Here is a 25724-nt window from a genome sequence, read left to right on the forward strand (position 1 = left end):
GCTTCCAGCTCAAGGCTTCCAAAGATAGCCAGAGGCATCCGGGTAGGAAGCAGACACCGTACAGGCAGCACCCGGCAACATTCATCTTTAATTCTGTTACAAGTTGCAGTGTCTGCCCTGGCCACAGTCGGCCGTCGGCACCAGGCACTGTGGGCAGGAGTAGGCACGGAATGCCACAGAGGCCTGCTCCCCCACGAGCCACATCCTCGGTGATGGCCAAACACCAGCAAGCTGGGTAGGCTTCATGTGTCCGCCAGGCCCAGCCCTGCGCTCCCCAGTTTGGCTCAGAGCCCTCTAGGCCCAACCACGATGAGCCCTGAGGCCCCCCTTCCTCCTCACCGCTGAATCTCTTGGCAGCTCCAGGGGCCACTTGGGCCCCACAGAGAACTCAACGTCAGCCACGGGCCTTACGGCGTCTGGGGGATGCGCTTCTGCAGGAGGGCCCAGGCCTTCTCCACCTTTGAGCGGGCCAGAATGTTTGCAGGAAGAGAGGACAGGGTCAGGCAGGCACCCACCGGAGACTCCTTCCCCACAACCCAGCCCTTCCCTCAGCACCAACCTGGCGTTGGGTGACATGCGGTTCCCACAAGGTGCTCAGCACCACGTGGCTCTGGTCCACAAGCTGCTGCCCACTCATCTGGCTCTGCAACCGGCTCTGAGCCGCAGCCTCACTCAGGCCGTCCCTTTCCACGATGCGTCGTATAGCCTCGACACAGACAAAGCACAGGTCAGCGCACTAGCTCAGAGCGGGCTGCGGTGTGCAGCGGGGCTGGGGTGGGAGATGGGGTCCAGATACCTCAGTCTCGGGAATGACAACGGTCCACACCTCATGCACCATGTTCTGCCAGCCAGCTTCAAGCAGCATAGCAGCGTCAATCACGCACACGTGCTTTCCTGTGGGCAGACCCCAGTCACTGCCAGCAGCACACTGCCACTCGCTATCAGAGAGCCAAGGAGGCGTAGTCCCAAGGAAAGCAGAGGGTCTGGCTTGGGGTGGGGAAGCTCCCAGGAGGAGAATCTGCTTAATGTCCCTCTGGGCTGCTCCCATCCTCCCTCCCACTCACCCTCAGCCACAGCCTGATCCATCTCCTCTCGAGCCAGCTTTGCGATAACTGGCCACATAATATCCGTGAGTATCTTCAGCTGCTTCTGAGGAGGGGAACAGAGGACGCGGACAGTTTACCTTCCCTCGGAGATGGAGCCAGCCCCAGGGAGGAGGTGGTTGGGAACAGATGAGTGGAAAGTGGCACACTGGACCAGACCAGAAAGGTCCACTGGGTCCCAACCTCTGCATCTAGTAGCAGCTGAGAAACTCTTGGACAGGAGTGTGTTTACCTTGTTCCCAAACACCCGGCTGCCTAGGACCTTCCTGTTGATAATGCCATCTTTATGCAGAATATCTGGACGACAGAGACACGGGACTGGGCAAGGAGGCCAGGCCATCTCCTCACTTCAGGCCACTTCCAGCCCTCCCCCCCTCCCCCCCCCCCACGTATTACCTGTTCCAAAGGCCTCCACAACAGGCTGGTAGGCAGGACCACCTGGGGCGTAGGCCCGATGGCCCAGCTGGTCACTGTCAATGACATACGCCCCCAGGCCCTTAAGCCGCTGAGCTACTGAGCTCTTCCCGGAGCCACTGATGCCCGTCAGCCCAATCACGTACAGGTGTGTGGGTAGCTCTGGCCTCTTCTGAAGGTGGAGGACAGGGAACCCCAGTTACTAGGGTCTTCAGACTCATGCTTGGGACTGAATTCTTCAGTCTTTACTCTCCAGCATTTCTAGCCCACCCAAGATGGGGAGGAGGGGGAAGAGGGAGGGCAGGCATACATATGGGGGCCGAAGCAGGTTTCCCAGCATTCGCTGGCGGAAGCTAGAGGAGCTGACTTTGTCTTCTTCATTGTCCTTGTGGTTTTGGTCCTTCAGCAGCTGGATCTGATATAAGGCAAGCTCCTCTAGGTCCTGCGGTAAAAGAGGAGGGGTGAGGAGAGGGAAGGAGGGACAGGATGACAGTGACACCTGAGCTGCCCCCCACCCCCATATCCTCCCCTAGGTACTCCACAGGTAGAGCCTGCGTCCAAGGGCAAGCTGGGAACCAGTTCCTTCTTGCCTCTTCCTCACCACCCTAAGCCCTCTCTTCCCTCCTCTAAGGTCATGGTACTTCCAACAGTCCCCCACATGGCCTTCCCCAACCCCATCCACTCCCTCTGCCAGTCTCCCTCAGGGGTTACATTCTCAAGGCGGAAGCGGTTGACGGCCATCCCCCCACGACAGGTCTCCTCGCTGACCACCAGGAACTCCAAGGAGGGGTTAGAGCCAGCGGGTCCATAGGGGTCCAGCAGGGGGATGATATCAAAAGTCAAGGAGGGCTTGATGTCCACCAGGAACTCACTCAGATGTTCCACACGTTCTGCGTAGGGCTGGAGCAGCTCAGGGAGTAACTTGCCTGGGGAAGGAGCCCAAAAGAACAGTGAGATCTTTTTATTGGGGAGGAAAAGTATAGGCAAGTTTGGGGAAGACTGACCCTAGGCATCCAATCTCCAGATGGGGGTGGGTGGCAGGAAGAAAGGGCTAAGCTGGGAAGTGGTCTGTCACAGGGGAACTATGAAGAGGGGGCAGCCAGCGAGCACAACAGTCATGGCAGGGGCTGGCCTGTGCCCAGAGAATGAGCAGTGCCCGCATCAGAGTCAGATGGAGAATTCCAAGAACCACCCAAGCACGAGTCCCCTCTTGCTGTGTCTCCGGCACAACTACCTAGAACCCGCTCATTCATTTATTGCCAGGGTCTCAATCTTTAGGGTTCATCACCAGAGAACTTCTTAAAAGTGCAGACTCCTTGGCTCCACATTTGGGGGAATTCTGATTTGAGTGGTGACTAGACCACACACTGAGAAAGCTACACTTACTCATTTAACATAATTTCCTTAGCACCGACTGAGTGCCAGGCGCTGTGACATTTGGGAGGGGTGGGAAGTAAAGGATGGCCCCACTCTTCCGCAGTCATGAACTGGGGGCGAGGTTAAGGAGTTTTGAGGGTCTTCCCTGCTCTATGCCAGGGTCTCTCTCTCACTCACTCTTCAACAGGTCTTTGTCTGCTACTCCCACCACAAGCTGCTCCTGGGCCAGGATGCACGCGACACTGAGCAGCACCTTGTGGGCATTGTGCAGGCGGTCAAACGTGCCACCCACAGCCCCGCGGTGGTAGCCACGCACTGGCTGCTTTGGAGACCTGGCCACGGGGGAGGCTGGCCTGATGGTGGAGGGTAAGGGGACATCCAGGGACTCCACAGGCAGCTCTCCGGACCCATAATCGGGGTATAGCAGCACCGAAGCCAGTTGGGGACAACAACTATAGCAGCTGGTGGCATAACGCTCCAGCTGTTGCTTGACCGGGTTGTACTGGCTTCCATCCAGGGTCTGGAAGTCAGTCAGCACCACTTCCGGTGGGTGGGCCAGGTTCTGGACTGAGTTGGGCAGGGAAGGGAGAGAGGCGCTCTTGACTCCGATATTGGTCAGCAGGATTCTGACGTCCAGGTGCCTGTGGACGTCGGCGCCAGCGTAGAGGTGTGCGATGAAATCCAGGACCTCAAACGTGGCCTGCACGAGGCTGGATTGGGGCTGAGCTGGGCCCTCCAGGCTCATGCCCGGCTGCAGGTGTACATAGAGCGTGTGATTCACCAGCCGGGCCGCCGAGGTCAAGATGGGGGACAGGCGAGGGGCCAGGGAGGCCAGGGGCGTCGTCAGCACCAGGAGGCCCGACCGGAATACGGCCATGCTGCCCAGGCCTGCGGACAGCCAGGGAGACGAGGCGTGGGTGACTGAGGGGTTATGTGGCTGAGGCTGAAAACTGGGGCCTTGGACCCAAGGGAGGGGACCTGGCGCAGGGACGGGGGTCTGTGCTGATCCAGAGGAAACCGGGGAAGGGCATGGGGCCTGCTACACGGCGCCTAGGGGCTATGCCCTAAGCCGCGGTCTCCACATTATCAGACGGAGCGGTGAAGTCGCTGAACTGAATCGAAATCCTAGGCGGGGAAACTAGGCTGGACAAGAGCCCCTGAGTCCTAAGGCTGGGGACCCAGAAATCCTGGGCCCTCCTGCCAGGCTGTACCCGGGTCTTCAGAGACTCGAAGGAGGGGACTAGAGGAAAACGCTCAGGCTCGGATCGGTCCCCTACTTACTGAGACCGCTGGGCTTAGGTTCCGCGAGCGCATCCGCATCCGAGGCTTACCTGGCCGCGCGACCCGGAAACACTAGTTCAGCAGCTGCGCCTCCGAGCTACGGAACGGCAGGAAGGCCAAAGTCTCCGCTCGGTTCGGGATTTCGCGAGACTTTGTAGTGGGGCGAGGCCGGCCGAGGGGGCGGGGCCGAACTCAGAGGCTAGGGAGGTGGGTGAAGCCGTGTTTCCAGATGCCAGCGGGCAGGGATCTGGAGCGTGGAGAGCGAGGTGGACCTGAAAGCGTTTTTGCGGATGTCCTTTAGACCCTGAGAGAAGAGAATGGCTTCAGCCAGTCACCCAAGGAGACAGCGGCAAAGGCAGAACTAACACCTGGCTTTCCTCTTAATAAATTACAGAGGTGGGGGTCACAGGGTGGCACTTAAATCAGGACTCAGAGTCCCCGCAGCCCTCCTGGCGCCCTCCCAGTCCGAGGATCCTCCTGTGGGAGGCCACAGGACAACTCTGTCCGAGTCCCCATCTCACAGTTGAGGAAATTGAGGCCCTCTATGTTCCAGGAACATATAAGGAAGTAATGGCAGAGGTCTTGTGGCTCTGTGGGGAGCTCTCCACACCACCCAGAACCAGTTTGAGGGAGAGAGAAGGAGAGCTCTGCATGGCAGCTCAGTAGAGTTGCCAGAGGATGGTCTCCAGACAGGAGAAAAGGGAGGAGGGGGAGACCTAGTGGCAAGGGTTTACTGTGAAGCTAATGGGGCCGGAAAGGCTGGAATTGGTAGTCTCCCTGGGGAGAGGAAGCCAGGTTGCCATCAGGAGATATTTCAAATAAAGTGTCCACAGAGATCTCAAAAGGGAGGGAAACCAATTTCCAAAGATTCCAGTAATGTGCTGTGGTTTATTTTCCCAAACTAAACAAATGCTCATTTTCATAATTATGGGGGTTTGTTTTGTATTCCTTTTTAAAAAAAGATTTTATTTATTTATTTGAGAGAGACAGCCAGCAAAACAGGGGGGAAGGGCAGAGGGAAAGGGAGAAGCAGGCTCCCCACTGAGCAGGGAATCAGACTTGGGGCTCCATCCCAGAACCCCGGGATCGTGACCTGAGCTGAAGGCAGACGCTTCATCGACTGAGCCACCCAGCACCCTAAAAAGGTGTCCCAAGGGGCGCCTGGCTGGCTCAGTCAATAGAACATGCAACTCTTGATCTCAGGGTTGTAAATTCAAGCCCCACATTGGGTGTAGAGATTACCTAAAAATAAATTCCTTAAAAATAAAGAGGTGTCCCAAAGGTGTATAAGCCTCTGGCCCCACAGAGCCTGGATCTGCCCCTGGAGTTAAGGATTGGAAGAGTTATAGAGCCACAAAGGCATTGAGGCCAGGCTTCTGGCAGGAGACACCTTAGGTTGGATTTTATTTTATTTTTTAAAGATTTTATTTATTTATTTGACACAGAGAGAGAGAGAGCATAAGCAGGGGGAGCAGCAGGCAGAGGGAGAGGGAGAAGCAGGCTCCCCAAGAGCAGGGAGCCCGATGGGGGCTCGATCCCAGGATTCTGGGATCATGACTTGAGTCAAAGGCAGACGCCTAATGGCTTAACCAACTGAGCCACTCAGGCGCCCCCTTAGGTTGGATTTTTAAAGGGAGGACCCAAAATGAAGAAACAAACTGCAGACTCTCAGGAAGTACCTTGAAACATCTGAGCACAGTCCCACACAGAGTCACTGTTGGAGGAGATCATCAAGAAAATGTGACTGCCAGTTGACTCAGGCTGGACCTAGGCAATTGTAGGTTCCTCGCCCCCTCCTCTGTCAGAATATTCCCACAGTGGGAGCCTTGAGAGAGCAATGTTGTTGAGACCATCTGGACATTATAGGTGACTGAACCTATTGAAGGCTTCTATATAAACTTTTAAGATTCTGGTGGGCAAGTGCAGAGATCTTGCAGCCGCCCAGGACAAGTCTCGTATGTCAGTTCGCTTGCTTATGAAACCCATCACCTACCAATCTGGAGTGGTCTGCTTCTTTCTTCTGTCTCTCCTTGCCCTCTGTGTACAGGGGCCAGTTTCAGATTTCACCCAGAGAACTGCCCAGGTTGTGAACCAACACTCATTTTTATTCAGTAAATGTGAATTTAGTGTCTCCCATGATCAAGAATGATTCTAGGTACAAGGGATCAACCAGTGAACAAAACAAAGGGCCTCCCCTGGAGCTTAGATTCCCGTGTGTCTTGGGATGGGATGGTAAAAGTTATAAATGTATAACAATAAAGTCAGCAAGTCAATAAATCTATAACACATCTATTGGTGGTAAGTGCCATGAAGAAAAATAAAACAAGGTAAGGGGACTACAGTGGAGGGAAGGGAATGCTATTTTAGATAAGGTTGTCCAGGGAACCAGCAAAGACCTCAAAGAAGAGAATAATCAGAGATTAGGGAAAGTGAACCGGACAGAGGAACAGCCAGTTCAAAGGTCCTGGGGCAGAAAGCCAGCAGGGCTGAATCAGATGATGGGAAGTGGTGAGAGGTAAAGTCAGAAAGGAGGTGGGGGCCAGATCAAAGAACGTATTGGAGGTCTTGGGGAAAAGCCTTGGATTTTACTTAGAAAGCCACAGGAGGTGTTTTAAGCACAGACATGAAATAACTTTCATTTTTAAAAGGTCATTCTGGGGCGCCTGGGTGGCTCAGTTGGTTAAGCGACTGCCTTCGGCTCAGGTCATGATCCTGGAGTCCCTGGATCGAGTCCCGCATCGGGCTCCCTGCTCGGCAGGGAGCCTGCTTCTCCCTCTGACCTTCCCCCCTCTCATGTGCTCTCTGTCTCTCTCATTCTCTCTGTCTCAAATAAATAAATAAAATCTTTAAAAAAAATAAAAATAAAAAAATGTCATTCTGGGTGCTCTGTGGAAATTTTCCTGTTGGTGGGCAGGGGTGGCATCAGGGAAACCAGTTAGGAAACTACAGCAATAATCCAGATGAGGAGATGGTGCCTGCATAGACCAGGGTGATTTCCGAATCTGCTTTGAAGGTTGAAGGTTCCTGCTGATGAACTGGTTGAGGGATGAGCGAGAAAGAAGAATGCAGTTGTCAAATACCGAAGCAAGGTAGACGGGCAATAGCAGTGGTAGGGCTGGAATGGACTTGGCATTTGGACACATTAAGTTTATTAGGAATCAAGAAGAGATGTTGAGTAGGGAGTTGGAGATGTATGTCTGGAGTTTGTGGGAAACAATGGAGTTGGGGATACTGGAGACTTTGCTGGGGCTCATCGGCATATAAAGGGTCTTCAAAGTCATGGGACTGCATGAGACTATTAAGAGTTTGACTCTCCCCCTTCCCAGGTCAACCTAACTGAGCCTGGCTGGCTCAGTCGGTGGAGCATGGGACTCTTGATCTCGGGGTTGTGGGTTCAAAACCCACACTGGGTGTAGAGATTACTTAAAAAATAAAATCTAAAAAAAAAAAGTATGAATGTAATTTGGAGGGATTACACTTTGCCTTTCTCATCGTGTCCCCACCTCCCAGGGGTGACCTTGTGAGCACGCGCATACACACACATCCATACACACGCTCACACAGGGGTGCAAAAGAGCAGCTTGGGGGACAGGAGCTGGGCTCTGAGAGCAGGGCCTATGTCTCAGAGATTCATGCCACGTTGGCCCTTTCCACTTCTGTGGCCTTTCTGGATCCTGAAGGGACAGCAGAACCATCAGGGCCAGCAGGGCAGGGGGATAGGCAGGGATGAGCTGGCTGAGGTCCCCTGTCCCAGGAGCAGAAGGGGCCAGCAGTCCAACGGCCCAGAGCAGACCACTACCTGGAGGTAGCAGCGTGCCAAGATGCGGTGCCTCCTCCCCGCCCCCCTCAGGCTCCACACAAAACCCCAGCAGCCAGGCCCCTGGCCACTCCAAATGGTCATTTCCCTCCCCGTCTCCTAGTCCCTTCCCCAGTCCCATCTCCTGGGCACACCTATCCTTCTGCCTGCAACCCCGGGCCTAGTCTCCACCTATTCTCCACTCCACCTCCAGCACCCTAGAAGATTGGCCCTTTCACTGGCTCCTGCCGCTCCAGCGCCTTCCCCTGACTTCAGGAAGGACAGCCCATTGGGCCGACCCACCAGGCCTGGAGCCTCAGCTGAACCTCCTGGTGAGTGGCAGCTTCTGGGCTGGTGAGGATCCCTCCAGCTGAGTTTTGTCTAGGGCAGGGGAACAGAGGAGGATGGAGCTGTATCCTTTTGACTCACTTAGCTTTGTTTCTTCTTTACACATCTGGCTTCCACACAGGAACACAATTACAATAGTGACACACCCTGTAGTAGTAATAATAGCGGTGCCTGCTGTTAAGGCCTCCATCCCAGGGGTACCTGGGTGGCTCAGTCAGTGTCCGCCTTCACCTGGGGTCGTGATCTTGGAGCCCTGGGACGGAGCCCCACATCAGGCTCCCTGCTTGGTGGGGAGCCTGTTTCTCCCTCTCCCTCTGCCACTCCCTCTGCTTGTCCTCTCTCTCTCTCTCTGTCAAATAAATAAAATCTTAAAAAAAATAAAATAATAAGACCTCTATCCCAGGGCGCCTGGGTGGCTCAGTTGGTTAAGCAACCTCCTTCGGCTCAGGTCATGATCCTGGAGTCCCGGAATCGAGTCCCATATCGGGCTCCTTGCTCAGTAGGGGGTCTGCTTCTCCCTCTGACCCTCCCCCCTTTCATGTGCTCTCTCTCTCATTCTCTCTCTCAAATAAATAAATAAAATCTTTAAAAAAAAAAAAAAAAGACCTCTATCCCAGCACTTCCAGACATTACCTCAATTAATCCTTTCATACACTCCATGACATAGGTCTTATACCCATTTTACAGATAAGAAAACAGACTGAGAGCAGCGCCTGGGTGGCTCAGTCGTTAATCATCTGCCTTCGGCTCAGGTCATGATCCCAGGGTCCTGGGATAGAGCCCCGCATCGGGCTCCCTGCTCAGTGGGGGGTCTGCTTCTCCCTCTCCTCCTGCTTGTGTTCCTGCTCTCGCTAACTCTCTCCGTAAAATAAATAAATAAAATCTTAAAAAAAAAAAAACAGACTCAGAGAGGATAAGGCCCTTGCCTGAGGTCCCATGACTAGTGGGGGTCAAGTCATACCCCTACTCTCCCCCTTCCCAGGTCCACCTAACTCCTGCTGCAGACACCCCGTGGGACTCCAGGGACCACTCTCCACCCTGCCCTTCCGCGGACTAGCTCCTTCCCCTTTCTGGGCCTCGGTTTCCGCATAGGCATAACCCGGGCTAACCATGATCTTTCCAGGTCACCCACCCGCTGCACGCGCCACTTGTCGCACAGGTGCGGTGAACCGGCCGCCGGGCGCCGTCCCCCGGAGCCGCGCGCCCCTGGGGCACAAAGGAGAGAGCGGCAGACAGCGGCGGGCCAAGACTTTATTGCGGGGCGGCGGCGGCGGGAGGGGCGCAGAGCACTGGGCCGCCGCGGTCCGAGGCCGTCTCCTCCTCCGCGGGCTCGTCGGCGAACACCGCGCGGTGCATGGCGGCGACGTAGCTGCAGCCGCTGGGGTCGGCCAGGCGCAGGTGCGCCAGGGGCAGGAAGCTCTCGGTGCTGAAGTAACGCAGCGCGGGACGCGGGGCGCGCAGCGCGGAGAGGAAGACCTGCGGAGGCGGAGGGAGGCGCGCTGGCCCGGGGCTGGCCGCCACGCCCCGCGCGCCGTCCTTGGTTCCGGGGCCGCGCCCGGCGCCTACCTCGGTCACCTCCTCCGGGTCCTGCGCCGCCTCGCGGAAGATCCGCTCCAAATGGCGCTGGTAGCGGGAGAAGAGGACCCGGGTCTCGGCGTCCGCGCCGTCCAGCGCCCCTCCCGGGACGCCCTCCTGCTTCTCCAGAAAGGCGGTGCGCACCGGGCCGCACTCGATGAGGCTCACGCTGCGGGCCAGACGGGCGAGTGGGTGGGGGCGCAGCCAGCGGGCGGGACCCCAGCCCCGCCGCCCGTCAGGGCAAGGCGGGCAGGGCGGGCAGGGCAGGGCAGGAGGGACGGGGGTCTGTGCGACGGCGGCGGGCACCGAGTAACCAGAGCCTTTGAAAAGCGGCTTACTGCCCGAAAAGCACCCCTGCCTCCCCCCCCCCGCCCCTCCCCACAGCCATTCGGGCGTGTGAGGATTTGCATCAGAATTCCAACGTGGCAGGCTCCCTTACTGTGTGACCTTGGGCCAGTCACCTAACCTCTTCGGGCCGAGCTTCCCAGCTGGATGGCAGCAGAGGTGCGGTAACGAGTGGCAAGTGCCCTGGCACACAGTAAATGTGAGCCGCAGTGGGGAGGGGCCAGGGAGAACGCCTGAGAGGCTCCAACAGGACAGGGTGCCGGAGTTCCCAAAGTCAGGGGTCAGGGGTCCCGGGGGCGGAGCGGTGACTCACTGGACCCCGAAGGGCGGCAGCAGAACCGCCAGACTCTCGCATAGACCTTCGATCGCGAACTTGCTGGCGCAGTAAACGGCGTTGAACGGCAGCCCTTCGAGGGGAGAAGAGGCTTTGGATGCGCGTCTGGGAGGGTCTCCACCAGGAGCCCCCTGCAGCCCGTGGCACTGCCACCAGGCTCCGCCCCTCCCACTGGCCCCGCCCCATTCCACGCACCCATCAAGCCGCCCATGCTCCCCGTCACCAGTATGCGTCCCGAGCGGCGGCGCTTCATGTCGGGCAGGAAGGCCTGCAGTGTCCGCACCGTCCCCGCCACGTTCACGTCCAGCACGGACCCCACGGCGCCAGCCGTATGCACCTCCAGCGGCCCGAGCAGGCCCCGCCCCGCATTACACACTGAGGGGAGAGAAGTCGGGCCCTGCCTGCCTCTCTGTCCTCGGACCCAGTAGGTCCCTGGGCCTCGGGACATTTTGGTTTGGACACAGCGCCGGAAAGGCTCCTGCACACGTGTTGCGGGGAGGCTCACCCAGCACATCCACGCGGCCCTCGGTCACGCGTGCCCGGGCAGCGGCCACAGAGTCTGCGTCCCTCACGTCCAGCTGCAATGTCTCCAGGAAGCCAGGAGGGCACCCTCGGGCCCGGGCCGCCTCCCACAGCGGGCCCTGCGCCCTCAGGTCCCGCAGCGTGGCATACACTGGAGGTTCCGGAAGAAGACGGGGATCTGAATTCCCTGCTTACCCCTACCTGGGTCCCCTTGGATCTGGGCTGCTCCTTTCTCTCCATCCCAGCCCCTCATATACCTTTGAAGCTCCGCGAGGGGTCGGATGCCAGACGCAGGGCCAGGTGCAGGCCAATGCCGGAGGAGCAGCCAGTGATGAGCACCACGGTGCGGTCCATGGGGAGAGGAGTGTGGGGAGTGCAAGGCTGGGGTCTCTGAGCTAGATTACCACCTGCTCTGCTCCGCCCCTGCCCGGTCCCCACCCCTTGTTGTGTCTCCAGCCTAATCTCAAGGCTGAGCCCTCCTTCGGGTCTGGGGCCTACTCTCCCCATCCTGCTGCTGGTCAAGGCAGAGATGCTTGGAATACCCCTTCTTCAGTGGCTGGTCAGAAGCCGGGCAAAGCTTTGCAACTAGGAGATGTGGGCTCTCATGTGGGCACTAAGTGCCCTGGGCACATCTTCCCTGGGTGTGCCTCTGCCCCACTGGGACAATTATAGGTTCCAAAGTTTGCTGCTGAGGGTGTGAAAGTAAACGTTTTGGCAGGGCATTCCCAGTTCCAAGGTCGGGTGTTAGTATCAGAAATGGGGAGGCCAAAGCAAGGGGGCAGGGAGAAAGAGCCTCACCCCAGTGTCCATCCTATAGCCCCGAGTCCTCCCAGGCATCATGGTAGTGACAGTCTGACAGATAGGCCCAGGTGATTCACCAGTTTATTAAGTTGTATTAAAATAGTACTTTGATCCCAAATTTGGGGTGGTGGAGGAGGGCGGCTCACCTCCCTCCCAGTTTCCCATGCCTGATCCTCTGGCAGGTCTTGAGTTCCTTTGCCCAGGCCTGGAATTTGGGAAGCACACCACCCAGGGGTGGTTCATCTGTCACAAGGAGCCAGCCACCAACCGCGGGTAATATTTGAGGAAGAGCTTCTCGACCAGGTCCACAGTGTCACCTTGGGGCTGGCTGGGATACCTCCGTGTGCCGAAGACAAAGGTCTGCTCCAGCCAGAAGGCGTTCTCGTCAAACTGGTGCTGTTGGAAGGGAATGCCTTGGACCAGGCTCACGACCAGCATGTCCACGAAGAGCTCCCAGCGCGGGGTGTAGTAGTCAGCCACCAGCCCTGCCAGCTGCTTGTTGGCGTAGTCCAGGATGTTGCCCTCGGGCCCCCACAGCGTCAGCTGGTAGCGGCTGTTCTGCTCATAGACACGGGCCTCGGCTTCGCTGACGGCGGCCGCCCGGGCCTGCTCCAGCCAGCCGCCCAGCAGGAAGCGGCAGTCACTCGCCAGCACCGTGTCCAGCGCAGGCAGAAGCTCGTAGACCAGGGTGCCTGCCGCCCTGAGCAGGGGAACCAGCTCCTTGTTGAGGTAGGCGGTCCTGGCCTCCCCGTAGTGGAGGCTCACCAGCTCCTGGGCCGCCTGGCGAGTGACGTCCAGCAGGTCGTAGCGGAAGGCGGGGCTCGCGGCCAGGGCGGGAGCGGCCGTCAGCAGCAAGCGCCAGGCCTCGAACACATCGGAGCGGTTGTACCAGACAGTGGTGACCATCCGCAGGGATGGCCTCCTGACCAGAGGGCTGCGATTGTGCCCGCTGCAGGCCTCCCCGGAGCAGTTGTAGACACTCCTGAGAAGCAGCCTCCATGCGGCCTCTGTACCCTTGTGGGCGATTCCATACCGACGGGTCGCAAAGCCGGTCACCCAGGCCTCCAAATCGGCCACCGGGTCCTTCCGCCAGCCCAGCTCGGCCATGAGGGCATAGACAACTTCGTTCTGGCCAATGCCCTCAGGGGCCATGCCCGTGCCCGCCATAGTGGAATTGGGGAAGAGGCGGGCCGCTGCAGGGCCCCGGTTCACAGCCTCCAGGGCCCCGAACAGGCCGTGGTTGCCCCCAAAGTTATGCAGCATGCACCAGATAAAGGGCTGGCCGTGGAAGGAGGCCGTTCGGACGTACATGGGCTGGCTCTCAGCAAACAGGTCCAGAACCAAGAGGCGGCCACGGGGCACCGCCCCCAGCACGGCTCTCACCTGGGCCGGCCCCCAGAACTGGGGCTGGTGCTGGAAGAGCCAGCCTTGGAGCAGCCACACGGCGTCAGGGTCCACTGTGGTTGGCGCAGGGGTAGGGAGACAGAGAAGCGGACTGATGAGAGGAGAGAGGGCAGGGGAATGTTCACCCCACTCTACAGATGAGGAAACAGGGGTCCAGAGAAGTTAAATGACTCTAATCACAGACCGCTCCTTCCTCTGTAACCCCCAACCCACAGGGCACTGCATCACACACCCCCTTCCCATCGCCGCCTCCTCCTCCCAGCTGGGAGCTCTAGGGCAGTGTGGGCAAGCTTTATGAAGCATCAAAATTACCCAGAAGGCTGCTTAAAACAGATCCGTGGGGGGGCGCCTGGGTAGCTCAGTCCTTAAGCATCTGCCTTCAGCTCAGGTCATGAACCCAGGGTCCTGGGATCGAGCCCCGCATCATGCTCCCCGCTCCGCAGGAAGCCTGCTTCTCCCTCTCCCACTCCCCCTGCTTGTGTTCCTGCTCTATCTCTCTCTCTGTCAAATAAATAAATAAAATTAAAAAAACCCCAAAAAACAGATCCCTGGGCCCAAGCCCAGGTCGTTCTGATTCAGGAGAATATGCAGACCTGACAGGCTCTGGGACGAGGCTGAGGCCACGGGTCCTGGACCCAAGTGGGTTCCCTTCCTGGCTGACACGGAGGCCTCCCCACCCAGCCACTGCTGACCTGACCCCTCTCTGCCCCTCCCCTGTAACTGGCAGGAAGGAGCACTGGATTCCTTGAGCACCAGGAAGGGCACCCACCAGCTTTGAACACATCCCCTAACCTCTGGCCTGCATTACCTCCCTCGGCTCGGAGGCAGAGGCCAAATGAAATACTTGCAATAGCCAGCACTTAATGGCACTTTCCTCTGGGCCAGGCATCATTCTGCTTATGAGGTAGCCCCAGTAGCCTCATTTTACAGATGAAGCAACTGAGGCACTGGGTGGGAGGTAACTTGTTACAAGTCACACAGGCCAGGGTCTGAGCAGGCTGTCTGGCTCCAGAGCTCACCTCCGAACCGCAGTGTGGTTAAGTGAGATGTGTGTGTACAAGTGCTTGGTCAACTGTCAGGTGCTGTCTCTTCCCACCCCACTGACCTCTGCCGCACCCATGTCCCCGAGGGTGAAGGGAGGCTCCCCTTCCCAGCTCCCCCTGGCACCAAACCTGTGATCATGGCCTGGTAGACAGAGGCTGTGGCTGCCGCAAGGTAGGAGGGCTCCGAGGAGGGGGGCTGCATCTCGTTGAAAGTGTCGGCCCCATAGATGTGATCCGTGCCAAACTCTTTGGTCAGCTCCCGCAGGAAGAGGCTCCCAATGATAGGGAATAGAGGGTCTTCCGGAGCCAGGAGGAAGGAGCAGGAGTAGGAGCAGTTGAAGTGTCCCCAGCTGCCCAGCTGGGTGACATTGACCTGAGGGAACACCCTAGCAGGGGAGGAGGCGGCAATCCAAACATTTACTGGAGGCTGACACAGTATTCACCACCAGCCTCACTGGCTTATCTGCAGTTTCCAGAACTCATCCCACTCTCTCATGCCTCCGTGCCTTTGCACAGACTGTGCCCCCTGTGGCTGGAGTCCTTTCCTCCTCCCTCTCTGCTTCTGTAGCTGGTTACTCCTCAACATCCTTTGAGTTTCACCTTATCTGTAAAGCTTCTGCTCTCTCCCCCTCCCACCGGCTGAAACAAGCAACACTCATTTTTCAAGATGTGGCCCAGTGCCGCCTCTGCTCTGAGCCCTGGCAAGCCCTGTGACAGTGGTGCGAAGCAGGTGCTCATGGGCATGAAGGTGGTGCTAACCAAGGCTGGGGGCCCCAGCAAGGCTACCCGAAGGAGGGGAGGTCTCAGCTGGGCCTCGAAGAATTTTCCCAGCCACAGGAGAGGAAGGCCAGCAATCAAGCCCAGGCCTCCATCCAGAACTTCAGTTTTTCTTTAAATCACATCTTGCAGGGAAAAATAAATTCCCTCTCTGAGCCAAGATGGAGGGAAGGAGGGGAACGTTACCTGGTGAGAGCCTTGGGGACGTGCCCTGCAAAGGCAGGCAACACCGGGATCATGCCGAAGGAGCGCATGCGGTCCAGGATCCGATGCTGGGGGAGGGGGGCAGAGTGGAGGGGGAGGTGGTGGGCGTGGCCCTAAGGTGGGAGGCCCTCACCCCCCCCCCCTCGGCCGGGGCACACAGAGTCCCCAAGGCCTAGTTAAGAGCCCCGAGGCTAGCCAAATACCACCCTCCTTGGCCCAGGACTATGTAGCACTGTCCAATTCTGCCCCCTTTCCTTCCCCGTCCTTTTACCTGTAGGTAAAGCTGTTTGAGGTGCCAGGAGCGGGGCAGGGGGCCACCCCAGGTGTGCAGGTTGCCCATGCGCCCCCAGGCCAGGAAGGCGGGGCCTGTGAAGTACTCATCGATCTCTGACTGGGTCAGGCCCAAGGCCAGGTACACCTGAGGAGGAGGGTGATCCCCACATATAAATACATATAAATACATTCATCCCCGTTCATTAATTCATTCACTCAACACTTATTCATCTCTTCTCTGTGCTGAGCCCTAGAGTTACTAAGACAAAACGTGACCCTTGCCAGGAGCTCACAGTCCAGGAGAAACAGACCTGTGAACAGGTGAGTTTACTAATCAGTCAGCTCTGCTGCAAGGGTGAGGGGAGGCACAAAGGGGCTCTCCCCCAAACGGGAAAGGGGCCTTAGAAGGCCTCATGGAACAAGGTCACCTAGAATGAGGGGTGAGGCCAGCTCTGCAGGGAGACTAAAGAGCAACCCCCCACCCAGCCCCCAGCAGCAAGAACCCTCAGGGCCCAGGCATGGAAGGGCCCAGGCAGGGCAAAGCCTGAAACTGAGAGGAGCTCCTGAGTGTTGAAAGCAGCAGGTCTCCACCAGATCTGCATCTCAGAAAGGACACTGGTGGAACTTAGGAGCCAGGAGTCCTGTTCAAAGGCTCTTGGGTGGGTGTGTGTGTGTGGGGGGGGAGTCCTTCAAGGAGAGGGGGCAAGAGCCTGTACTGGAGCCATGAATAAGGATGAAGAGGATGAGACAGAATCCATGGAAGCAGCAGCCTGACCAGCTGTGGGGGTGGGAGAGAGGGGAGCCCAACTCCTTAGCGTTTCTAGTGGGGTGCTGGGGTCCAGCCCCCAGGAAGTGCTCCTCTGTGTTCAGCTCAGCAATGGAAGCCTGTTTCCAGAGAGCTGGGGCCATCATGCACACCACAAACACTTCTGAAGTCTTTATTCTGTGTGTCAGACCCTGAGCTGTGGGGAGACAGGAACATGGGGCGGGGTGGGGGGAAACGCACCCGCTGCCAGATGGCCTCCTGGCCACTCCAGGCCAGTGCCAGGTTGATGCCATTCAGTGCCATCCAGTCCAGCTCCCACTCCCAGCGGGCCCAGTCCCACCACACGAAGGAGTAGCTGTGCGTGCACACATTCTGGTAATAGCGGTACCTGCGGGTGGGGTCATGAGCTGCAGCATGTCCCTGGGGGCAGAGGGGACGTCCCCCAACCTCTGAGGGTCCCTTGCCCCGGAACAACCCCCCCTCCCCAGATCTAGCCCAGAGGGGAGGGGTTGTGGCCCCTTTACTGCTTCACTCCAGGACCCATCCCAGGTGGTGCTGAGACTCAGTACTGAGGCAGGAGGGAAGAGAGGCTAGGGAGACAAGGCGGCCAAAATAAAGGCATTCTGGTTTTAGACTGACCCTTAACCTAAAAGTCAGCAGGTCATAAAAAGAGTCACAAGATCCCACTCATGGAAAACTACAAGACCCCACTTCCTCCAGCAGTAAAAGCCACAAGGGTTGGACATTCTTAAAATTGCTCCCCATGGGTAATTCCACAACCCAATCACAACCCTAACACAATGGAAAAATTAACCACCCAAAGTAAAGATTAAACCCAAAGTTTAGGGGTGCCAGTGTGGCTCAGTCAGTTAAGCGTCTGCCTTTGGCTCAGGTCATAATCTCAGGGTCCTGGGATGGAGTCCCTGCATTGCCCTCCCTGCTCAGCGGGGAGTCTGCTTCTCCCTCTGCCCCTCCCCCTGCTCCTGCTCATTCACTCTCTCAAATAAATAAATAAATAAATAAATAAATAAATAAATAAATAAATAAATAAATAAAATCTTTAAAACACCCAAAGTTAAAAAGTAAGCCTCTCCCTATACGGATAGCTAATCTGAAAAACTTATAAAAAACTCTTCGTTAGAGGCTAAGGGGTGTCCTCTTCCTCATCTGGGAGAGATGGCTACTTTGTGAAATAGCACCTTTCTTACTTCTAGACTTAATGAATCTTTCTCCCTTCTCTAAGCAGCTTGCTCTTGAATCTTTCTCCCAAAAAGCCAAGAACCTGCTTATGAGGGGCCTGAGGGCCTCCCATACGGGGCGTCCGCCTGTCCGCATCAATATGGGAGCTTCTGAGGTGCCCCCCGGCTGTACCAGGCAGGTATTTGGGAGAGCACACTGCATTTCCAGTCAACTCTTCGAGAGACCCCTTCTGCACAGTGGTTAAGCGCTCTATGGCAACATAGGTCCCTGTCCTGGAAAGGGGGGGTCCCTCTCCCCACAGCCAATGTGGAGACAGGTGTGTGAACACACCACCTCCCTGCGGTGGGACACGCGCCAGAACCGAGGCTGTGAGGGGGTGGGTGTCATTCCTTGGTGGGCATCTTCCAACAGAAGGTGGAAGGAAAGAAATAGCATTTTCTGGTCCCTAATTATGCACCACAAAGTCTACGCCCGTCACGGTGCAAATCCTCACGACCAACACTGCGCGATAGATGTCATTATTTCCATTTTTCAGTGACCCAGCTGAGGCTCTGAGAGGCTCACTTATTCAAGGACACCCGGCTTTTGGAGGCAGAGCGACCCTAAGCCCAGCGCCCCATCAGTCCCGGCGCAGTAGCTGGCGCGGGGCGGGGCCGGGACTCTGAGACGGACGCCCGGGGGCGGGAGGCGGCAGGCAGGTGCAGGCGGCCGCGAGCGGCGTGGGACTCGGCGCGCCCCGTACCTGTTGGGCGTGGCCTCGGTCAGCTCCTCCTGCACGGCGGGCAGCGGCTCCGGCAGGCGCAGCTGAGAGCCCGACCAGGCCACGTGGCAGCCGCAGAAGTCGCGCAGGTAGCGGTGCAGTCCCGCGGCGGCGGCCACGCCGGTGGAGCCGAGCACCCGTACCCGCGCCCCGGCGCCGCCGCCGCTCAAGCGATAGGTGTCCAGGCCGGACTCGGCCGCCAGGGCGCGCTCCACCGACACCGAGAAGGCGGCCGCCGGTCCGGGCCCGAGCAACCGGGCCAGCAGCGCCCGCACGGCCGCCGCCTCCCGGGCCTCGTCCCCGGCCGAGCCGCCCGCGGCGGCCAGGAGCAGGAAGCCCAGGACCGCCGCCACAGCGGCTGCCTCCATGTTCCTGCGGTCTCGGGCGGGCCGGGGCCCCGCGGAGCATCAATTGCGCCTTGACTAGGGGGCGGGACGGCCCGCGTCCAATCAGCTGCGGGCCTCAGACCACGTGGCACAGAAGGTGGCGCGCCAGCCCGCTCTGGGAAGACCGCGCTTCCGGGTCCCAGACCTCAGCCCCGAGGGTGTCTCCTGACCGCACGTGGTGTGGGAGCGCGTGACCCGTGTCATCAAAAGCCCGGGCTGTGACCCGCTGCCCTTCACAAGCGCCTTCAGGTACTGTTGTACCTGAAGAGCTTTCACATGTAATTCGCTGTCCTCCATTCAGGCAACTGTCCAACAGATACTTTTATTTGGAGTTTTATTTTGTACCAGGCACTGCCACCCTCCTCTAGGGAAAACCTAGAAACCAAATACATAAGTTGAAAGGAATCCGGAGGCCTGGGTGGCTCAGTCGTTTAAGCCTCTGACTCTTGATTTTGGCTCAGGTCATGATCTCAGGGTTGTGAGATCCGGCCCCACATAGGGTTCAGCAGGGAGTCTGCTTGAACTTCTCTCTCTCCTTCTCCCTCTGCCCCCTCCCCGCTCATGTGCTCTAAATAAATAAATTTACTCCTAAAAAAAATTGAATACATTCAAAGTCCACCCCCAGCCCCAGCAAAGCTTACAGACAAAACTCACAGGTGTCTGCACTTGGCCCTAACTTTGTTCTTCTAGGTTATGGTGCCCTCCATTCTAGGAAAGTAGACCCCAACTACAAAACATATTCTTCTCTAGTTTGACCACAACCCATATCCCGGATGAGCCTGGGACAGAGCTCCTCAAAGAACCTGCCACCTCCTGTTTTACCTGGCTAAGAGTTGACACCCCCCCATCCCACCACCCCATGGACACAGATGTGACCCTCTCACATCCTTCAAAACCCCTTAAAACAAAAAAACCTTAAAAGACCCAGCCTGACAGAAACTCCGGTGACTTCTCTTGGAATGTCTGGCCCCTCTCCTCCCTTGGACAATAAACTCTGTCCTGCTTGTTACAATTCTTTGCCCAGGACACTGGCCACCCTAACATAAATAAAGTTGTGATGCTGTGAAGAAATACAAAGTTACCCAGCCTAAGGCTTCCAAAAGGAAGCAACATTTAATATGAATTAAATTGGGATTGACTAGGAAAGAGGGAGGAGAGAGCATATCCGGCAGAGAAAATGTATATATGAAGACTGTGAAAAGGGTAAAGAAAGAGCTGGGCAGATTTGAGGAACTAAAAGTTCAGGAAGTTGGAGAGATGGGTCATGTGAGCGTGGACTGGCCGTGGTGGGGCAGGGCGGGCTGGGGGGCAGGTAAGGGCTCTCCACTTGATGCTTAAAGGGTAGCCGAAGTGGGACAGGCAGAGCCCATATCTTCATTGTACATATTGGGAAACTGAGGGCCAGAGAAAGGAAGTGACTTGGACAAGATCAGTAACTAGCAGGAGAACATGTCTAGGACTAGAACCCGGACCTCCTAACTCCCAGACCAGCGTTCTTGCCACCGTTCCCAAATGATGCAACTTTTTAGGCTGTCTGCCTGGGCACGGTGGGGTCAGGTGAAGCTATGTGGTGGCATGAAGTGGTGGGCCCTTCGGGAGGAACACACTTTCTAAGAGGATTCTGGGTCCTTTTGGAGGCATATGTAGCTTTTTCCCGGTTGTCAGGCCTGAGTGAAACTGCTTAGAGAAAGGAGAGGCGTCAGAGGAAGAGTTGCCAGTGCAGAGAATCCAGAGCCTGAACCGAAAGAGAACACAGGAGTCCACCGAGCTTGCCCTGCTCCTCTGCCCCCTGCCCAGCCACAGACACAAACTGCAGTCCCCCTGCCTTGTTCCCAGCTCAGTGAGCAGCTCCTGAGGGAGGTGCAGCCCTGCTCCCAGTCAGTTCCTGGTATCAGAAGGTTCTCACCCTTTCCCAGGGAGCAGCTCCAAGACTAGCCCAGAGAGCTGTGCCCTCCTGGGTCCATAGTCTATAGCCCCTGGGCCTCTCTCCACTCCCCTCCAATTTCTCCTCCAAACAGTCTTTGCTCTAGGTAAGACTTGTCAGACTTTCCTCCCAGGACCATTTTACCAGCATTTCTGAATCTTAGGGCACACGAGGGTTGGGGGAGTTGGGCTGCAGGTTGTCAGGTCAGGGTGCCTCTCTATGGGATCTGGATTCATCTAGAGTGGTGGCAGTTGCTGGCAGCAGCAAAAGATTAGGGACACCTTCCAGGGGGTTGGTAGCACATTCAAGGCCTGGGCTCATGGATGCTGGGCAGGAGCTTCATGGATTACTCCGGACAAGTCACACTGTCTCTGCTCATCTTGCCAACCAGGCTGGGAACTCTTTGAGGACAAGAGGGGGCTGGCTGAAGAAATTAAGGTACATCAACTGGATAAAATATCATTCGCTAAAAAAAAAAGGATGAGGATCGGGGCGCCTGGGTGGCTCAGTTGGTTAAGCGACTGCCTTCGGCTCAGGTCATGATCCTGGAGTCCCAGGATCAAGTCCCGCATCTGGCTCCCTACTCGGCAGGGAGTCTGCTTCTCCCTCTGACCCTCCTCCCTCTCATGCTCTCTGTCTCTCATTCTCTCTCTCTCAAATAAATAAATAAAATCTTTAAAAAAAAAAAAAAGGATGAGGACAATGTGTTGTGTTAATGTTCTGCAAACTATATATTTATATTTAAAGGTCAAACTAGTGGGTATAGCAATCTCCCATTTGTGGTTTTTTATTTATTTATTTATTTATTTATTTATTTATTTATTTGAGAGAGAGAGAGAGAGAAACAGCATGAGAAGGGATAGGGTCAGAGGGAGAAGCAGGCTCCCCGCTGAGCCGGGAGCCCGATGTGGGACTCGAACCCAGGACTCCGGGATCATGACCTGAGCCGAAGGCAGTCGCTTAACCAACTGAGCCACCCAGGCGCCCTCCCATTTGTGTTTTTTTTTTTTTCTTTAAAGATTTTACTTATTTATTCATGAGAGATAGAGAGAGAGAGGCAGAGGCAGAGGGAGAAGCAGGCTCCCTGCGGAGCAGGGAGCCCGATGCGGGACTCGATCCCAGGACCCTGGGATCATGACCCGAGCCGAAGGCAGACGCTTAACCGACTGAGCCACCCAGGCGTCCCCCATTTGTGTTTTTAAACCCAAAAAAAGGCCATGGAAACAGTGGCTGCCTTGGGTGGAGCACTGGGACTCTCAGGGTGGGAGGGAGGCTTTTATCATAGGGCCTTTTGTACTGTCTGATCATTTTACCATGACTCACTTTTTCAATTAACGTGTGTGGAACAAGGGAGCTGGGCTCTCCATTCTCCATCTGTCTCCTCTTTTGTTTCTAGCCAGACCTTCTGCCTATGCACCCCAGAATACCTCCAGGGTCACTTACTCCTTTTGGCCTGTCACAGCCTGTAGGATGCCACCCACCTTGCATGTGAGAAGAAATGTGTGGCTCCTTCCTTGTCTCGCCACCAGGGGACAGCCCACACCCGGACATGCCTTGGGTCGGCTGGGGAGCAGGGAGAGCAGGCAGGTCATTGAGAATCTGGGATCTGAGGGGAGCTCCAATGGCCCTTCCACCCAGGGCTCCTAGGGGCAGAAAGAGGTGCAGTCCTACCCAGGCCCCCAGTGAAGGACAGGACAAAGAGTGGGGTCTTGCAAATGCTGATGGACTTGTCTCCTATCTCTGTAACACCAAGCCACCCTCTCCCACACTTGTTCCAGTACCTCAAGGTGGGGCACTCCCTGGATGGGAGCACGGACTCACTCAGCAGAGGTCTGGGGTGCAGGGATTCCATAAGAAGGGGATCATATGGCCCTAGCGGCCTGATGGCAGCGCATCTCTTCTGCTCTTGGAAGAAGGGGATCAGGATACATGGCATGTCCCTTAAACACGGGAGCCGTGGATCTATCCTGCTCCCCGCCCATACCCCAGGGCTCCTGGGATTCCCACCCCCTCCACGGCTCAGTTCCTGCTCAGTCCATCTTTAGCTGCTGCGCTGGAGGTGGCCCAAGGCCACTAGATCCCTCAAGTTCCGCTTAGTCAATGACCTGCCAGCCCAGGTCTTTTCCGCTGGGCAAGGGAGGAATTTCTCCCTGTGGAAGCCCTAGGTCTCCCACGCCCTGCCCCATTTTATTGATACAGACCATAAAGTTTACTGATTTAAATATTCAATTCAGGGACGCCTGGGTAGCTCAGTTGGTTAAGTGTCTGCCTTCAGCTCAGGTCATGATCCCAGGGTCCTGGGATCGAGCCCCACATTGGGCTCCTTGCTCAGCAGGGAGCCTGCTTCTCCCTCTCCCTCTGTCTGCAGCTCCCCCTGCTTATGCCCTCTTTTTGTCAAATAAATAATCTTAAAAAAATAAATGTTCAATTCAGTGTTCAATGTTTTCTTTTTTTTTAAGCAAATTCAGAGCTGTGCAACTGTCACTATAATCTAATTTTACATTTTCATCATTCCCCAAAAGAAACCCGGTATCTATTAGCAGTCACTGCTGCCATTTTAATCCAGCCCCAGCCCCAGCCCCATCCAGCAGCCAGTCCTAGGCAACTGCCCATCTACTATCTGTCTCTACGGATCTGCCCATTCTAGACATTTCACATAAATGGAATCACACATTATGTGGTCTTTCATCTGGCTTCTTAGCATAATGCTTTTGAGGCTCATCCATGTTGTAGCATGTGTCAGTACTAGATTCCTCTTCACTGTAGACTAATACCTATCGTATGTATGGACGGGCCACTGCTTGCTCATCCAGTCACCAGCTAATGGACATCTGGGTTGTTTCCGTTTTGGGGCAATGACCAATACCACAATGCACACCTGTGTACAAGTTTGTATGCATTTTCCCCCCATTTTTCTTGGGTAGATATGTAGAAGTTGAATTGCTGACTCACGTTAATTCTATGTTCAACATTTTGAAGACCTGCCAGACTGCTTTCTGAAGGAGCTACATCATTTTCCATCCCCCTCCCCCTTGCAGTTCCAATTCCTCCACATCCTTGTCCACAGTTGTAACTGTCCCTTTATTACTGCCTTTCATGGTGGGTTTGATGTGGCAGATCCTCCTGTAGTTTTGATTTGTATTTCCCTAATGATGCTAAGCATCTTTTCATGGGCTTATTGCTCATTTGTGTTGTGTTTTTTCCCTAAAAATGCCTACTTAAATCCTTCCATTTTTTAAATTAAAAAAATATTTTTTTAACTTATTTTTTTAACTTATTTTTTTATACATTTTTTTAAAAAGATTTTTATTTATTAGAGAGAGAGCGTACAAGCCAGGGGTAGGGGCAGAGGAATAAGCAGACTCCCCGCTGAGCAAGGAGCCTGACGCCGGGCTTGATCCCAGGACCCTGAGATCGTGACCTGAGCCGAAGGCAGCCACTTAACCGACTGAGGCACTCAGGCACCCCTTAAGATTTTATTTTAAAGTAATCTCTATACCCAACATGGGTCAAACTCATTGCCCCAAGATCAAAAGTCACACACTCTACTGAGCCAGGCACCCCTAATTTTACCTTTTAAATTAAGGTACTTATGTAATTATGACTGAATTGTAAAGTTCTTTATATATTCAAGATATATGTCCCATAATTATTAGATATGATTTGCAGTTTCTCCCAGTGTGAGGGTTGTTTGGATTCTGTCCTTTAAAGTACAAAGCCTTGTAAGACTAAGGCCCTTATCTTTGTTTTTAGATTTCATTTTAGAGAGAGAGCGAGCCTGTGCGTATGCGGCAGGGGGAGGGGCAGAGGAAGAGGAAGAGAGGGAGAAGCAGACTCTGTGTTGAGCACAGAGCCCAATGTGGGGCTTGATCTCATGACCCTGAGATCATGACCTGAGCCGAAATCAAGAGTTGGATGCTCAACTGACTGAGCCACCCAGGCGGCCCTAATCTTTTATTTATTTATTTTTTTAAGATTTATTTATTTAAGAGAGAGAAACAGGTGGGGGTGGGGTAGAGGGAGAGGGAGAGAAACTCAAGGAGGCTCTGCGCTGAGTGCTGTGCCTGAGATCAGGACCTGAACTGAAACCAACAGTCGGACGCTTAACCCACTGTGCCACCCAGGCGCCCCTCTTTCATCTTTTTATCGCTTTGCTTTTGGTGTTGTATCTAAAAATCATCACCTAACCCAAGCTCGCGAAGACATTCTTCTATAATTTCCCCTAGGAATTTTAGTTTTTAGCTTTTACATTTAGGTCTACGACCCATTTTGAGTTAATTTTTATAATACAGTGTGGGGGCTGCAGTCCAAATTTGTTCTTTCGCACGTGGATACCCAGTTGTATAAATACTACTTGTTGAAGACTGTTCTTTCCATGCTGGATTGTCTTGGCCCCTTTGTGGAAGCTCAATCTTCCACAAAGTAAATCTATTTACTTCTGGACTCTCAACTCTATTCCACTGAGTCCAAATATCTATTCCTTATTAAGTCTCCCTTTTGAGTCAGTAACAGAGCAGAGGTTAAAGAGCTCCTCCACCTTAAGTCCCATCCTGGACTGCTCACGCGTGGAGCCAGGTGGGGGTGCCGCACTCAAGGGCCTGTTCCAGGGCAGGTGGCCTGTCGGGGAGGAGAGGGCTGAAGGATAAGGAACATGAAACGGGGGGGTTCCTGCCCCCCTCACCCCTCCTGGAGCAGCAGCTGTCAGCCCGCCGCTCCCATTCCTGCGCAGCCCCTGTCCTGGAGGCCCCAGGAGGAATGGGGAGGGAGGGCATGGAGGAAGAATGTGGGTGCCTTACATGGCAGTCAGGAGGGAGACGGCACCCTCCCTGCCCGCCCTGCCTGCTGGCTCCTCGGCCACCTGCCTACCTCAGCACCTCACATTCTCCCGCTGCCCTGTGGAACCCCACGCAGAGCCTCTATTTACACCAAGGCCGAGGGCATCAGGGCTCAAAATATCCAGGCTCCTGAGTCCTGGAAAGCACACTTGGAGAAGAGGGAGAGGCGGATGGGCAGATGCCCAGGCCCCCTCGTGCCCTGCCATCTCGGTGGGTAGGGCGGGAAAGGAAGAGGAGGAGGGGTCCCCAGGTCCCC

The 25724-nt window shown here is 55.7% G+C and overlaps 4 protein-coding genes across 8 annotated transcripts in view; 1 reads left to right on the forward strand and 3 right to left on the reverse strand.

Moving 5' to 3' along the window:
• Positions 1-25724, forward strand: part of PSMC3IP (PSMC3 interacting protein) — a 180226-nt gene that overhangs the window by 10449 nt on the left and 144053 nt on the right. The window lies entirely within an intron of this gene.
• COASY (Coenzyme A synthase) lies at positions 70-4326 on the reverse strand. 3 transcript variants are annotated; one of them, XM_081804986.1, is made up of 10 exons: positions 4226-4326; positions 3072-3782; positions 2229-2443; positions 1828-1959; positions 1500-1689; positions 1336-1421; positions 1065-1149; positions 797-894; positions 560-706; positions 70-458 (listed from the first exon to the last, which is right to left on the reverse strand). In XM_081804986.1, exons 2-10 carry the CDS (start codon positions 3769-3771, stop codon positions 408-410), a joined length of 1704 nt encoding a protein of 567 aa, XP_081661112.1. In that variant the 5' UTR covers positions 3772-3782; positions 4226-4326; the 3' UTR covers positions 70-407. The 3 variants fall into 3 exon arrangements, with proteins under 3 accessions (XP_081661112.1, XP_081661113.1, XP_081661111.1); XM_081804987.1 differs by having other exon boundaries at positions 1336-1400; positions 4176-4263; XM_081804985.1 differs by having other exon boundaries at positions 4176-4263.
• HSD17B1 (hydroxysteroid 17-beta dehydrogenase 1) lies at positions 9555-11791 on the reverse strand. 2 transcript variants are annotated; one of them, XM_081804962.1, is made up of 6 exons: positions 11353-11791; positions 11079-11246; positions 10769-10948; positions 10553-10646; positions 9886-10063; positions 9555-9795 (listed from the first exon to the last, which is right to left on the reverse strand). In XM_081804962.1, exons 1-6 carry the CDS (start codon positions 11600-11602, stop codon positions 9571-9573), a joined length of 1095 nt encoding a protein of 364 aa, XP_081661088.1. In that variant the 5' UTR covers positions 11603-11791; the 3' UTR covers positions 9555-9570. The 2 variants fall into 2 exon arrangements, with proteins under 2 accessions (XP_081661088.1, XP_081661089.1); XM_081804963.1 differs by lacking the exon at positions 10769-10948.
• On the reverse strand, positions 11961-18748 carry NAGLU (N-acetyl-alpha-glucosaminidase). Of its 2 annotated transcripts, none has more exons than XM_081804960.1 (6): positions 18306-18748; positions 16604-16751; positions 15596-15742; positions 15307-15392; positions 14473-14729; positions 11961-13431 (listed from the first exon to the last, which is right to left on the reverse strand). In XM_081804960.1, exons 1-6 carry the CDS (start codon positions 18689-18691, stop codon positions 12143-12145), a joined length of 2313 nt encoding a protein of 770 aa, XP_081661086.1. In that variant the 5' UTR covers positions 18692-18748; the 3' UTR covers positions 11961-12142. The 2 variants fall into 2 exon arrangements, with proteins under 2 accessions (XP_081661086.1, XP_081661087.1); XM_081804961.1 differs by having other exon boundaries at positions 11961-13353; positions 18306-18747.

This window comes from Leptonychotes weddellii, chromosome 15 (genome assembly GCF_054177405.1).
Source record: "Leptonychotes weddellii isolate Sample4059 chromosome 15, ASM5417740v2, whole genome shotgun sequence".
NCBI classification, from domain to species: domain Eukaryota; kingdom Metazoa; phylum Chordata; class Mammalia; order Carnivora; family Phocidae; genus Leptonychotes; species Leptonychotes weddellii.

Excerpts from the sequence above, each read along its gene's own strand:
- COASY (XM_081804986.1), bottom strand. The coding sequence starts at position 3,771 with ATGGCCGTATTCCGGTCGGGCCTCCTGGTGCTGACGACGCCCCTGGCC. Across the intron at positions 2,444-3,071 it reads AGACAAAGACCTGTTGAAGA|GCAAGTTACTCCCTGAGCTG; the intron begins GTGAGTGAGAGA and ends CTCCTTCCCCAG. Across the intron at positions 1,422-1,499 it reads TGTGGAGGCCTTTGGAACAG|TCCCGTGTCTCTGTCGTCCA; the intron begins GTAATACGTGGG and ends CTCCTTGCCCAG.
- HSD17B1 (XM_081804962.1), bottom strand. The coding sequence starts at position 11,602 with ATGGGGAGAGTAGGCCCCAGACCCGAAGGAGGGCTCAGCCTTGAGATT. Across the intron at positions 10,949-11,078 it reads GGGCCGCGTGGATGTGCTGG|TGTGTAATGCGGGGCGGGGC; the intron begins GTGAGCCTCCCC and ends CTCTCCCCTCAG. Across the intron at positions 9,796-9,885 it reads ACCCGGAGGAGGTGACCGAG|GTCTTCCTCTCCGCGCTGCG; the intron begins GTAGGCGCCGGG and ends CCGCCTCCGCAG.
- NAGLU (XM_081804960.1), bottom strand. The coding sequence starts at position 18,691 with ATGGAGGCAGCCGCTGTGGCGGCGGTCCTGGGCTTCCTGCTCCTGGCC. Across the intron at positions 16,752-18,305 it reads ACCGAGGCCACGCCCAACAG|GTACCGCTATTACCAGAATG; the intron begins GTACGGGGCGCG and ends CCCCACCCGCAG. Across the intron at positions 15,743-16,603 it reads AGGAGGCCATCTGGCAGCGG|GTGTACCTGGCCTTGGGCCT; the intron begins GTGCGTTTCCCC and ends CCTCCTCCTCAG.